We start from the raw sequence: 11,406 nt of genomic DNA, 5'->3' as shown, positions 1-11,406 counted from the left end.
GTTCCCTTCTATCTGATTTGGAATACTGGTTGGAATTTCATTTCTTCCTTTCTTTTTGAGAGGGTCTTGCTCTGTCGCCCAGCCTGGGGTATAGTGGTGCGACTTTGGCTGCAACCTGTGCCTCCTGGGTTCAAGCGATTCTCCTGCCCCAGCCTCCTGACTACCTGGGATTACAGGTGCGCACCACTACCACCCAGCTAATTTTTGTATTTTTAGTGGAGACGGGGTTTCACCATGTTGGCCAGGCTGGTCTCAAACTCCCGAGCTCAAGTGATCCACCTGCTTTGGCTTTCCAAAGTTCTGGGACTGTGGGTGTGAGCCACCGTGCCTGGCCAGAATTTCATTTCCTTGCTGAGTGAGATGGTCTCCCCCTCTCCTCTGCTCTCATAGCCCCTTCCCTGCCCTTTGTGTAACTCTCACCTGTTCACCACCCATATCCCTCCCAACACGTAGTGCTTAACTCACCACCATTGCTCCCCAAAGCCTAGGACGGTACTAGAGACAACACAAGCACTGAATTGGTATTTGTTGCATGGATACATGAATTTATTAATTCAACAGGGATGGATTGTCATGTAGGTGGCTTTGGTGACTGGGTGGGGACAAGGGGAGATACTATATAAGCTATAGCCAGGGCCTGCCCGTGGCAGCAGGTGGCTGGAGGGAGAAGGCCACATCACCTCCAGCATGCTGGGTGCTGATTTTAATGGCCTGGCAGTGAGGTGCGTGCATGGCAGAGCCTGCAGAAGAGGTAATGCCGAGAGGGCAGCTCTGCCCACCTCTAATTATTGCTTGAGTCTCTCTGGTAGTGTCAGCTACCTGCCTCAGGGAGCTCAGTCTCCTCCGTCACAGTGTGTGCTCCAGGTGGGGCTGCCGCCACTGCCAGTGGGGAAGACCAGAGGAGGTTCCCAGGGGTCTTTGGGTCTTGGAGAGCAGAGGCAGCCCCAGGCTTGGACCCTGCTTAGCTCCTGTCCTTCCTGTCCCCAGGGCAGCTGAAGGGTGCCCCAGACTCAAGGGTCCCATCCAGAAGCCTCCAAGGTGACCAAGGAGCAAACTGGCTGAAGGAGGGTCCCCAGCACCCCCCAGGGAGGGAGCCTCAGATGGTTTGGTGTCTGCTGACGTGGAAGCCCTTGGGAAGATGGTGCCCTAGTGGCCAGCTAGGCAGGTGGGCAGCTCAGGCCCGGAAGGAGGCCTTCACCACGCGGCCCTTCAGTGGCTGTGGTGGCCGGAAGTTGTTCACCATGTGGATCCTCTCATCATCCTCTGAGGTAAAAAGCAGGCTCCGGAACTTCCCCATCTTGAGGAAGCAGAAGGGATGCTCAGGGCAGATTGGGGGTGCTGTGGACCTCTATGACCCCAGATGCATCATCTAGCATACCTGCGCAGCCAGCTCTACCCTTCCCTCCTCCTTCCCTTAGGGACTGTCTCTACTCTTCCCCACTTATTCTTCTCTATGGGACCCTCATTTACTTAGTCACTAAAGAGCCTGGGCTCTGCTTCACCTAGTTCTAGTTCCAAGCCCATCTAGCTAAGACTTATCAGCAAATGTAGCATTCAGGTTCCAACACAGTAGCCGGGGGGCGGGTCCCAGGATCCAGGTGTCCCCCCCACTCAGCCAGTGTCTAGGTTCTGGTGATTAACAATCAAGCTAACTCCCAACCAAGAATCTATACATTTATTAGTAAAAAGTGGGAAGGAACTTTGAAGGTGGGATCACAGGCTGTGGGGTGTTAGTTGGAGAGTCACACTGCCTGGGGTGAGCCCTGAGTGCCATGTCCCTCCATCTGGCCCTCTGAGAGGACTCACCTGCCTTTCAGAGATGCAGATGGGCTCCCGGAGCACAATCCAGGTGACACTCTCGCTGAGCGGGGGAGTCGTCAGAGAGCCTGGGTAGGTCCAGTAGTGCCGGCTGGCAGGCAGGAGGCACTTGGGGTTGAAGCAGCTGAACTGGGCTTTGGTGCCCTGGAGCAAGGTGGGGGAACCCAGGAATCAGCACAGACCTCCCACTGGGACCAAACCAGCAACTTCTCCACCCATTTCTTTCTTTCTCTTTCTCTTTTTCTTTCTTTTTTCCTTCCTTCTTTCCTTCCTTCCTTCCTTCCTTCTTCCTTCCTTCTTCCTTCCTTCTTTCCTTTTCTCTCTCTCTCTTTCCTTCCTTCCTTCCTTCCTCTCTCTCTTTTTCTTTTTCTTTTTTTTTTTTTTTTTGAGGCAGAGTCTCACTCTGTTGCCCAGGCTGGAGTGCAGTGGCACGATCTCGGCTCACTGCAACCTCTGCTTCTTGGGTTCAAGCAATTCCCCTCTCTCAGCCTCCCGAATAGCTGAGATTATAGGCATGCACCACCACGCCCAGCTAATTTTTGTATGTTTAGTAGAGACAGGGTTTCACAAACATGTTAGCCAGGCTGGTCTTGAACTCCTGACCTCAAGTGATCCGCCCGCCTCGGCCTCCCAAAGTGCTGGGATTACAGGCATGAGCCACCATGCCCGGCCTTCACCCATTTCTATCAGCAGAATTTAGGCCTCTCTATGTCCATTGATGCAAATTGTGGGCAAATGTCTGTAATCCCAGATACCGTCTTCCAGCTTGAGCCGGGCCCTCTCCATCTGTTTGCTTGTGTGTAAAAGCTGTGGCTCCTGGAGGTATTTGGCCACGGTGTTCCCTCCCTTGCCTTCAGCTGCTCTCAGTGACATTGCCTATTAGACCACCATTAATGTGACAAGCATCTTATCAATTCTATACCCAGCCAGGCTTCATGCTGGGCACCCAAGGGGGCTGCTGACCCCAATGAGGAATCAGGTGCAGAGCCCTGCTGGTGCTGCCCTCCTCCTTGGTCTCAGCAAGGGTTTACTCCCAGAATGAAGGAATGGATGGGTCCAACTTGTGAGCCAGCCTCTTCGTCTCTCCCCATCAGCTGCTCCGGTCAGGGGCATGGACTTTACCTTGAACCGGACCATGTAGAGCGCATCTGTCAGACGATTCATGCTGGGGTGCTCATCTCCTGTCTGTCAGGGAGAGGGTAGTATGAGCCCAGCACCCACTGTGTTCCAGAACTAGGGGCAGTGCCAGGCCTCCCATGCTCCTCCTGGCCCCAGCAAACCACCACTCACCTCCAAGAAAACACCAACCACAGCCAGGCCATCAGGCGCTGAGGCTGCCTCCCCAAAAGTGCTGTACTTCTTGGCATTCCAGTGAACCAGATGAAGCTATGGGGCAACAACAGGACAATGCTTTGTGCCTCCCAGGGGCAATGGGAACTCTGAGCCAGGCTCCCCTCACTCCCACCAGACTCCTGGCCTCTTTGCAGGAAAGGGAAGCTGTCAAGCCTCCAAGGATTAGGATGCTGGGGGCCCAGGGGAGCCCCAGAGGGTCACAGGGAGCATCCACCCAGCTCTGGGCCCAATTCTTTTCTGAACTCCAGGGGACCCAAAGAGGAATCTGGCCCAGGCCCTGCCTTGCAGGGAACGAGCTGTGAAATCGATCATGAACATCCAGCGTGACACCTCCTTGAGGAGGTGGTGGCTACAGCTGAGTCCAGAGAATAAGCAGGGGGTTATCAGAGGGAAGCCTTGGGGAAAGGCATTCCAGGCAGAGAGAACAGCACAGGCAAAGCTTGGTGGTATGAAGGAGCCAGGTGTGGACAGGGACAAGGGATTCGTCATGCAGCTCAGTGTATGAAGAGATGAGGGGAAAGATGAGGCCAGGCAAGGTTAGCTCATGCACAGCCTTGAATCCTGGGCTCAACCCTTGAAGGGCTGTCAGCAAGGCTGCAGTGGGACTGGATAGCCCTTCAGAAAACTCCAGGATGCACAGACCAGAAAGGACAGCAGTGGGCAGATTCAGATGGAAGACCCTGTGCTGGGGGTGGGTAGAAAGTATCTCTCCCAAAGGCCCCGGGTGCTCCTCTTCCCCCTCTCCAAGGCCCCACCCCAGGCATCCTTAAGCCCCTGACTACCCAGGCCTGCGTTCCTTCCCATGTAGCAGAGGGATTCAAGTGGAGGGGGGCCCGTACCTCGCTGGGGAAGGACTTGCCATCCACCGTGTGCTCAGAACCCACATCGTGCTTCTTGCCCCAGTGGAAGTGAAACTGCTTGAGGCGGTAGGGCCCTTCCAGGGGGCCCCCAGTCACCACTGTGGGTAGAAGTGGGGCGAGTGGCAATGAGTAGGAGAGGACCAACAGCCCAGTGCCAGGGCCAGGGCAGCAGCCCAGGAAGAGACATATATATAAATATATATATATATATATATATATATTTTTTTTTTTTTTGAGTCAGGGTCTCACTCTGTCATCCAGGCTGGAATGCCATGGCTTATTATAGCCTAAACCTCCTGGCCTCAAGCCATCCTCCTGCCTTGGTCTCCCAAGTAGCTGGGACTATAGGCATGTGGAACCACGCCCAGCTAATTTTTTTTATTTTTTGTAGAGATGGGGTCTCTCTATGTTGGCCAGGCTTGTCTTGAACTCATGGGCTCAAGCAATCCTCCTGCCTTCGCCTCCCAAAATGCTGGGATTACAGGCGTGAGCCACTGTGCCAGCTGAGATACATTTTTACTTTTTGTGTGTGTGTTTTTGTTTGCTTGTTTGTTTGTTTTGAGATGGAGTCTCACTCTGTCGCCCAGGCTGGAGTAAAGTGGTGGCACAATCTTGGCTCACTGCAACCTCTACCTCCCAGGTTCAAGCATTTCTCCTGCCTCAGCCTCCCAAGTATCTGGGATTACAGGCATCCGCCACCACGTCCGGCTAACTTTTTGTATTTTTAGTAGAAAAGGGGTTTCACTATGTTGGCCAGGCTGGCCTCGAACTCCTGACCTTAGGTAATCTGCCCACCTCGGCCTTCCAAAGTGTGGGACACATTTTTCATTTGGAAAATTCACTGGGCTGACTGGGCTTGGGTTGGTCCCCACTGCTCTCTAGACCCCTGTCCCTTGAGCTGGGCCAAGGCAGAAATCCTGACAGCCCACAGGTGACAGAGGAGTCTGGGACTGACAGAGGACAGCTCTCTATCTAGCTGTCCTCCCTACCCCTGCCCAATTTCCCACGGAGGGTGGGACCCTGCCTCCCAAGACCCCCATTACCACTAACAATTAGGCCTCCCATGTCTAAAACCCTGATCCAGGGCTAGGTTGAAAAGACAACTTTGTTTAGTCTGCATAGTAGCCCATGAGGGACAGAACTTACTATTATCCATATTCTATAAAGGGGGAAGCTGAGGCACAGTGATGGCAAGGCATTTGCTCAGGGTCACACAGCAAGGCATTGAACTAGGGTATGAACTTGTATCTCTTATGTCCAAAGCCCAAGCCACTAATCACCAGGCAACACTGCCTCCCTAAAACCTGGAGCCTTCTTTAAACTTTGTGCTTTTCCAGAAGAGGAGGGTGGCTCCTGAGGGTCTTTACCTTCCTGGACAGGCCCAGGTGCCCCCAGTGCCATCTCCCCCAGAAATGGACTCTTCTGAGGGCCCCACTTGTGCTGGTTTTGTGACTTTCTTGCCTTGATACCCGGTGAGCTGGGGCCACGCACGTGGCCTCCTGGGACTGATAGAATTTCTAGCTGAAAGGGATCTGGAGGTGGAAGGAGCCCCAGCTAGGCTTGAATGTGAACTCCTGGATCAGATAACACCCCAGGCTCAGAGTTCCACTAGGCCCCTCCATGATGGGTGACCAGGGTAGGGCTTTGGCCCTGTGGCCTCCACAAGCAAGAGGACAGGAGAGTCCAGAAGTCCTTCCTTCTTGCCTGGTCTTATCAAAGAGGCCAGACCTGTCCTGGCCACTGGTTAGGAGTCTGGGGGTGGTAGCTGTGGGTGGGGCTTCAATCAGGCTGCCCAATCCCTGGAAGCAGGAGCGGCTGAGCCTGCAGGCTGAGCAATCGGATAGGTCTGCAGACGCCACCCTCCAAGCATGCCTCACCTGGGACCCCATAGTATGGGCTCCTGGAGAGGGAGCTCCCTCTCTAACACCCCTTGACCTTGGACCCCTTAGCCTCCTCCCCCAGTTCACACACAGAATGTGCTGCCATTCACGAAGCACTCAATATGTGTTTAGCACATTCATGGGGCACTCAATGTGTGTTTGGCACTCTGCTGGCATCAACCCATCTGACCTCCCAACTGACCCACAGTGGGTGAGTGGCAGAGCCCCACCATCTCATTCCTTTTTTCCCTGGCTTCCTGCACCCTCAGGCCTGGGCATTCTGGGCAGGGGAGGGAGCCCCAGCCAGGTCTGAAGGCAACAGCCTAGATCAGTGATCCACAGGCATGTCCCCCGTGTCTTCTCCCACCCCAGTGGACTTCATTGAGCTACTGATTTCTTAGTTGAGCCCCCAGTGCCCTCTGAAGGCTATTAGAAGGGACAGTCATGTGAAAACTGTTTCTTGCCAAGCTATCATCTAGGGTCAGCTAGAGCCCCATATCCCCTCCCCACAGCTCTGAGTAAGAGGGTTTTCTTAGAATTCAGTATGAGAAAATAAATGCTTTGTCTTTCTCCTGAGGATCTGCTAGACTCCCTTTCTTTCGGCAGCAAGAACTATAACCAATCTTTCTGTTTTTTCCTAGCCTACCAGGGAGCTCAGAACTAAGTAAGATCATTCTTCCGGTGAAAGGTCTGGCTTCCTTCATCTTCTTTGCCTTTTAATTTTCTATTTGAAACTTAAGTTCCTTTGAGGGCTTCTATTGTATTTGTGGGGAGGGGAGAAGAAGGGGGAAGGAAGCAGTTATTAATACTTCCTTACACAATAAACTCTAGCAGATTTCTTCCTCGCCCCATTCCACCACCCTACCCACCACAGGCCCAGTTATAAGGATGAAAATCCCTTCAATGAACAGCCCTCCTGAGGCCTCTGCCTAGGAATTTATCATGAAAGAACCTGGACTCTAATCCCAGGGCAAAGAGGCCTTGGAAGGAGCTGCCACGAGTTCCCACTGGCCTCTTTCTGGCCCAAGATGGTTGGACCTTGAAGTCGTAGATGAACTGGAGAGAGAGAGAGACCTTCGGGCTGGACCAGGCTGCTTCTAGCCCTCCGCAGCTCATCAAGCCTCTATTTGCCCATCTGAGAGATGGGTTTTGAAAAGAATAAATGAGTGACTTGCGACCTTAGCAGGGGGCTTAGCACACATACATTTTAGCTCCCTTCTCTCTCCCTGCTGGGCTTGGCCAGATCACACAGGGAGGAGGGCTTGGCAGGTCAGTGGTGGGGCAGAGAGTGAAAACAAACCTGATCTGTAGCACCACACGGAAGGGAAGGAAGGGAAAGAAAGAAATTAGCATTTCTTGAGCATCTGCTGTATGCCAGCTCTATCGACCATACTTGTTTTTTTTTTCATTTTTTCCCCCTCTGTGACCTAAGATGGTAGGTCTTATTGCTCCCATTTTATGCATACGGAGACTGAAGATCAGCCCAAGGCTGCACAGCTGGTGAGTGGAGGAGCCTTTCTTACCCACCACAGCATGCTTCCTGAGACTGCCCAACATAAGATTAGGACCCTAAGGGGCCACTTACCGGTTCGGTCATCACTGTCATTGAAGTCTACCTGGACAGAGTGGCCATTGTTGGTGATGCTGAGGGACATGCAGGCCTCATAAGAAAGCTCCAGTGGTTGCAGGCTGGGCGAGTACACAGCCTGGCTGGAGATGATATTGATGGGTGATTGGCGATCTCCCTGGGCAATGGGATACAGTTTGTGCCAATGCGAGGGGCCTGCAGGTGGAGAGGAGGGCAAGGACTCAGACCAGCCAGGATCTCTGGGCTTTAGGCTGAGGACACCCATGGGGGATGGTCTCTTCAGCATCCCTTCAGAGGTGGGCCCCTGCATTGGACCTGCACAACTTGGAGTTCCAATGCCAGCTTTGCCATTTCCCCTTTCAGCCTCCATTTCTTTGTCTGTGAAATGGTCTCACTAAAACTCACCTTCCAGCGCTGATAGGAGGCCCAGAGAAGTACTGTATGGAAGGGAACATAACAGCTACAGGCTCAGGGGTGGCTCAGAGTAATAAGTCTCCCCAGCAGGGAGATCTCCAGGCATCTGAAGTCTCTGACCCGACCCCATCAGCATCTCACCTCTTTCTGCGCCTTGGGCAATTTGGTGTTGGTGTTTGTGATAAATAACAACAAAAACTCACATCAACCTAGCTTTGACTCTGTAACATGTATTTGCCTCTCACAATCACCTTGTGAAGTAGAAACCAGCAAGATCCCCATTTCATAGATGAGGGAACTGAGGGCCACTCACACATTTGTGCATGCGTAAGTATTAATATAAATATACAACATGTGCATGCGCTGCCCCCAGCTGCCCTCCCCACATGTGTGCCTATGAATCCATAGAGATCTTCCTATGAACACATTAATCTTTCTGTGATCTTCCATTGTACACACATATGCACAATGACCTGGGCTGTGTAGGCTCAGAGCATCCAGGCCCAGAATATTCATGTGTACAAACACACAGCCCTGCAGACTACATCTGACACGCGCATATGCTGTCTCACACACAAACCCCTCTGTTGGAGACCCAAGTTTGCATAAAGGGACCACAGCAAAACACATGCCCATGCGCGCACACACACACACGCACACACACACACACCTGCATACACACCCACAGGCGCCCACCACCTGCCTCCCAGAGGATCCATCTGCAGCCGAGAGGCTCAGCATCTCCCTGGGGAACATCCTGAGATGCAGCCTATTTTTAGAGTTACTGCCGGCTGGTGCTTCTCCCCCTTTTTGGCTTCTTAAGTTTTCCTGAGAAAACAGCAGCAGGTGCCGACAGAGCCGTGTCCCCAATGGATGACTCAGAATCGTGGCCCGGCCCCTCTGGGTTATTTTTGAAGCTCTGTGAACACTGCCGCATGCCGGCACCTCTGTCCTCTGTACTTCTCTTCCTTGACTGGACAATCCAGCTCTGCCTGGGTGATGGGGTGACTGCCTAGGAGGAGCAGGCCCATGGAGCAGGCTACACAGGACACTGGGTGCTCAGAGATGGTGGGCATGACTAACAAGAAGGGCTGGAGGCAGGGGACTCTGGCTCTGGGGGAAGTACCCAAAAGGTGGCTCAGAGCAGGTGCTGGGAGAAGATGATGTCTACGTGTCCTGTCCATCTGCCCCATGTCTGCCTGTCTCTCCCTCTCTGCTTGTCTATATCATCTTTTTCTGAATGTCTCTTTCCAGCTCTTGCATACCCAGATCTGGGGGGTTCTCTTCCAAAATATGCTCCTTTGTTCTTGGAGCCCCAGAGGGGGCCAGAGACTCCCTCTGGTCTACTGCAACTTTCTGGCTTCCCAGATTGTAGTCCCCCATCCAACCTCAAGAAGTGACTGCCTCTCCGCACAGGAGTGGGGCTGGGGGATGTTCCTCCCACCATTACTTTTTCTTCTCCGCACCCCACCTGTCCTGCACTGGTTCTCCAGCGAAACAGGGAACCCCTTACCCCACACCTCCACCCCTGCTTGGTAAGAAATGGCCCCAAAAGGAATTGACTGCCCCAGACCCACACTCCAGCCGTCTGGCTCTCATCTTCTGCCTCTTCTCCCTTTCTCTGAGTCCTAAGGAAACTGAGGCAGGATGAAGGAGCTCTCTTCCGCGTCAGCCCAGGAGGCTGGTGTGGGCCACGAGCTCTCACGACTCACACCCGGACGTGCACAAACACCCTGCTCAGTGTAGACACCCAGACACATGCTTGCGCCCCCAAGTGCCCCCTTCCCTCACATACCAGCCGAGAAGGCAGCTCGGCCACTTCTGCGGGGAAACTCTCTGCGGGGGACACTGCGCCCTTGCCACGCGGAGCCCGGATCCCCCAAGGTCCCCGCACACTTGCCGTGCGCGCTCCCCGCACAGACACCCGCGCACAGCGCTCCGCCGCGCCCGCCGCCCGCTGCCCTGGGCCACCCCCACGCGCTGCGCACGCCCCAGGCGAGTGAGTGAGAGTCGGGGCCTGGGTCTGAGCGGGCTGGGCAGTCAGGGGCTTCGCGGAGGAGGCGGCAGAACACAGCGACCGGGTCGCTAGCTGGCGGCGGGGGCCACCCGAGGCGCAGCGCGGACTTTGCGTCTGGCGCAGGGGACCAAGGCTTGGGCCGAGTTCGGGGGCCGGGATGGGAAGAGGGGTCCTGGCCCAGCCTGGAGAGTGGGAGCTTGCCGGTCCGGGAAACCAGCTGGGCAAGAGGGTTGGGGCGAGTGCAGTTGGGTCGGGGTCCGAGCCGGGGGCGGTGCGGGAGGTCTGCGCCTACCGTCGTCCTGGCCGTAGCCCCAGCCGTGGTGGCCGGTCATGCCGCTGCCGTGCCCGCAGCCGTGCACCTGCCGGGTCGGCTCGGTCCGCTGGTTCCGGCTGCGGCTCCGGCCCGGCTTGCTACCGCGGAGCAGCCTCTTAAAGCAGCGGCTGGCGGGAGGAGCAGTTCCCGGGGGACCCGCCCCCCACCCCCCAGCAGGGCCAGAGGGGCCGGCCTGCCCCGCCCTCGCCCGCCGGCGAGCCAGTTGAACCCGGAGCAGAGATTCAGGGTAGGAGGAAGTAACCCTCTCCCCACAACTCCCACCCCTGCCCTGGCTGGGCTACTCTCTCTCTTTTTCCCCCGGCAACCTGTGCGGACTCTGGGACACTAGATGCCCATGCCGCACATGTCGTCCCTTCCCCAGGCTTGTCCCAGACCTGCAAATACCACCACCAGGGACCTGAGCTCTGGGTCCTGAATCCTTTGGGGTTGGAAAGTCCCCTTTAAACTGCAAACTACACTGACCATCAAGTGTCCAGAATTGGAACTTCCACTGTTTGCCAGAGGCTGTTGCAGGTGCTGGGCCAAGCTTTGGGTCTTCCCTACAGTATAACCCTCTCAGTTACCCTACAAGGTTGGGTGTTTGAGGAGGGGACTGAGGCCCGGAGAAGTGAAGTGACTTGCCCAAGGTCATCTAGCCAGGGGGTAAGGGGTTCATTCCCTGGGGTTCTTACTCCAGACACTCGGAGTTTTGTGGGATTTTTTGTTTGTTTGCTTGTTTGTTTTTAGACAGAGTCTTGCTCTGTCACCCAGGCTGGCACTATCTCAGCTCACTGCAACCTCCACCTCCTTGGTTCAAGTGATTCTTCTGCCTCAGCCTTCCAAGTATCTGGGATTACAGGTGTGGGCCACCACACCCAGCTAATTTTTGTATTTTTTGTAGAGATGGGGTTTCACCATGTTGTCTAGGCTGGTCTTGAACTTCTAGCCTCAAGTAATCCACCCGCCTTGGCCTCCCAAAGTGTTGGGATTACAGGCGTGAGCCACCACTCCTGGCCTGACACTGGGGTCTTTACCATTTCTCCTTGGTGCTGGGTACAAGGGTGTGCTGTGAGTGTGGGGGTCCAGGAACCCTGGGGTAGATTCAGGGACAGGACTGGCAATCTGAACCCTTGGCCCAGGTAGAATCAGAGCTCCAAGGGGGA

General features: G+C 54.7%; 1 protein-coding gene across 1 annotated transcript; it reads right to left on the bottom strand.

Annotated features, from left to right (window-relative positions):
- Positions 1-522: 522 nt before the first annotated feature.
- CA7 (carbonic anhydrase 7) lies at positions 523-10,365 on the bottom strand. Its single transcript, XM_033218708.1, has 7 exons — positions 10,223-10,365; positions 7,497-7,694; positions 4,011-4,129; positions 3,109-3,204; positions 2,941-3,003; positions 1,807-1,962; positions 523-1,297 (listed from the first exon to the last, which is right to left on the bottom strand). Exons 1-7 carry the CDS (start codon positions 10,260-10,262, stop codon positions 1,175-1,177), a joined length of 795 nt encoding a protein of 264 aa, XP_033074599.1. The 5' UTR covers positions 10,263-10,365; the 3' UTR covers positions 523-1,174.
- Between the last annotated feature and the right edge of the window lie 1,041 nt (positions 10,366-11,406).

The sequence above is a fragment of the Trachypithecus francoisi genome, unplaced genomic scaffold (genome assembly GCF_009764315.1).
Source record: "Trachypithecus francoisi isolate TF-2019V2 unplaced genomic scaffold, Tfra_2.0 Lachesis_group10, whole genome shotgun sequence".
Taxonomy (NCBI): Eukaryota; Metazoa; Chordata; class Mammalia; order Primates; family Cercopithecidae; genus Trachypithecus; species Trachypithecus francoisi.
The sequence above is the reverse complement of the archived record's forward strand: the minus strand, read 5'-3'. Positions and strand labels throughout refer to the sequence as shown.

Coding starts and splice junctions, on each gene's coding strand:
- CA7 (XM_033218708.1), bottom strand. CDS start 10,262: ATGACCGGCCACCACGGCTGGGGCTACGGCCAGGACGACG. Junction 4,130..7,496: donor TGACAGTGATGACCGAACCG/GTAAGTGGCCCC, acceptor TTCTACCCACAG/TGGTGACTGGGGGCCCCCTG. Junction 3,205..4,010: donor GCAAGTCCTTCCCCAGCGAG/GTACGGGCCCCC, acceptor GTTGCCCCATAG/CTTCATCTGGTTCACTGGAA.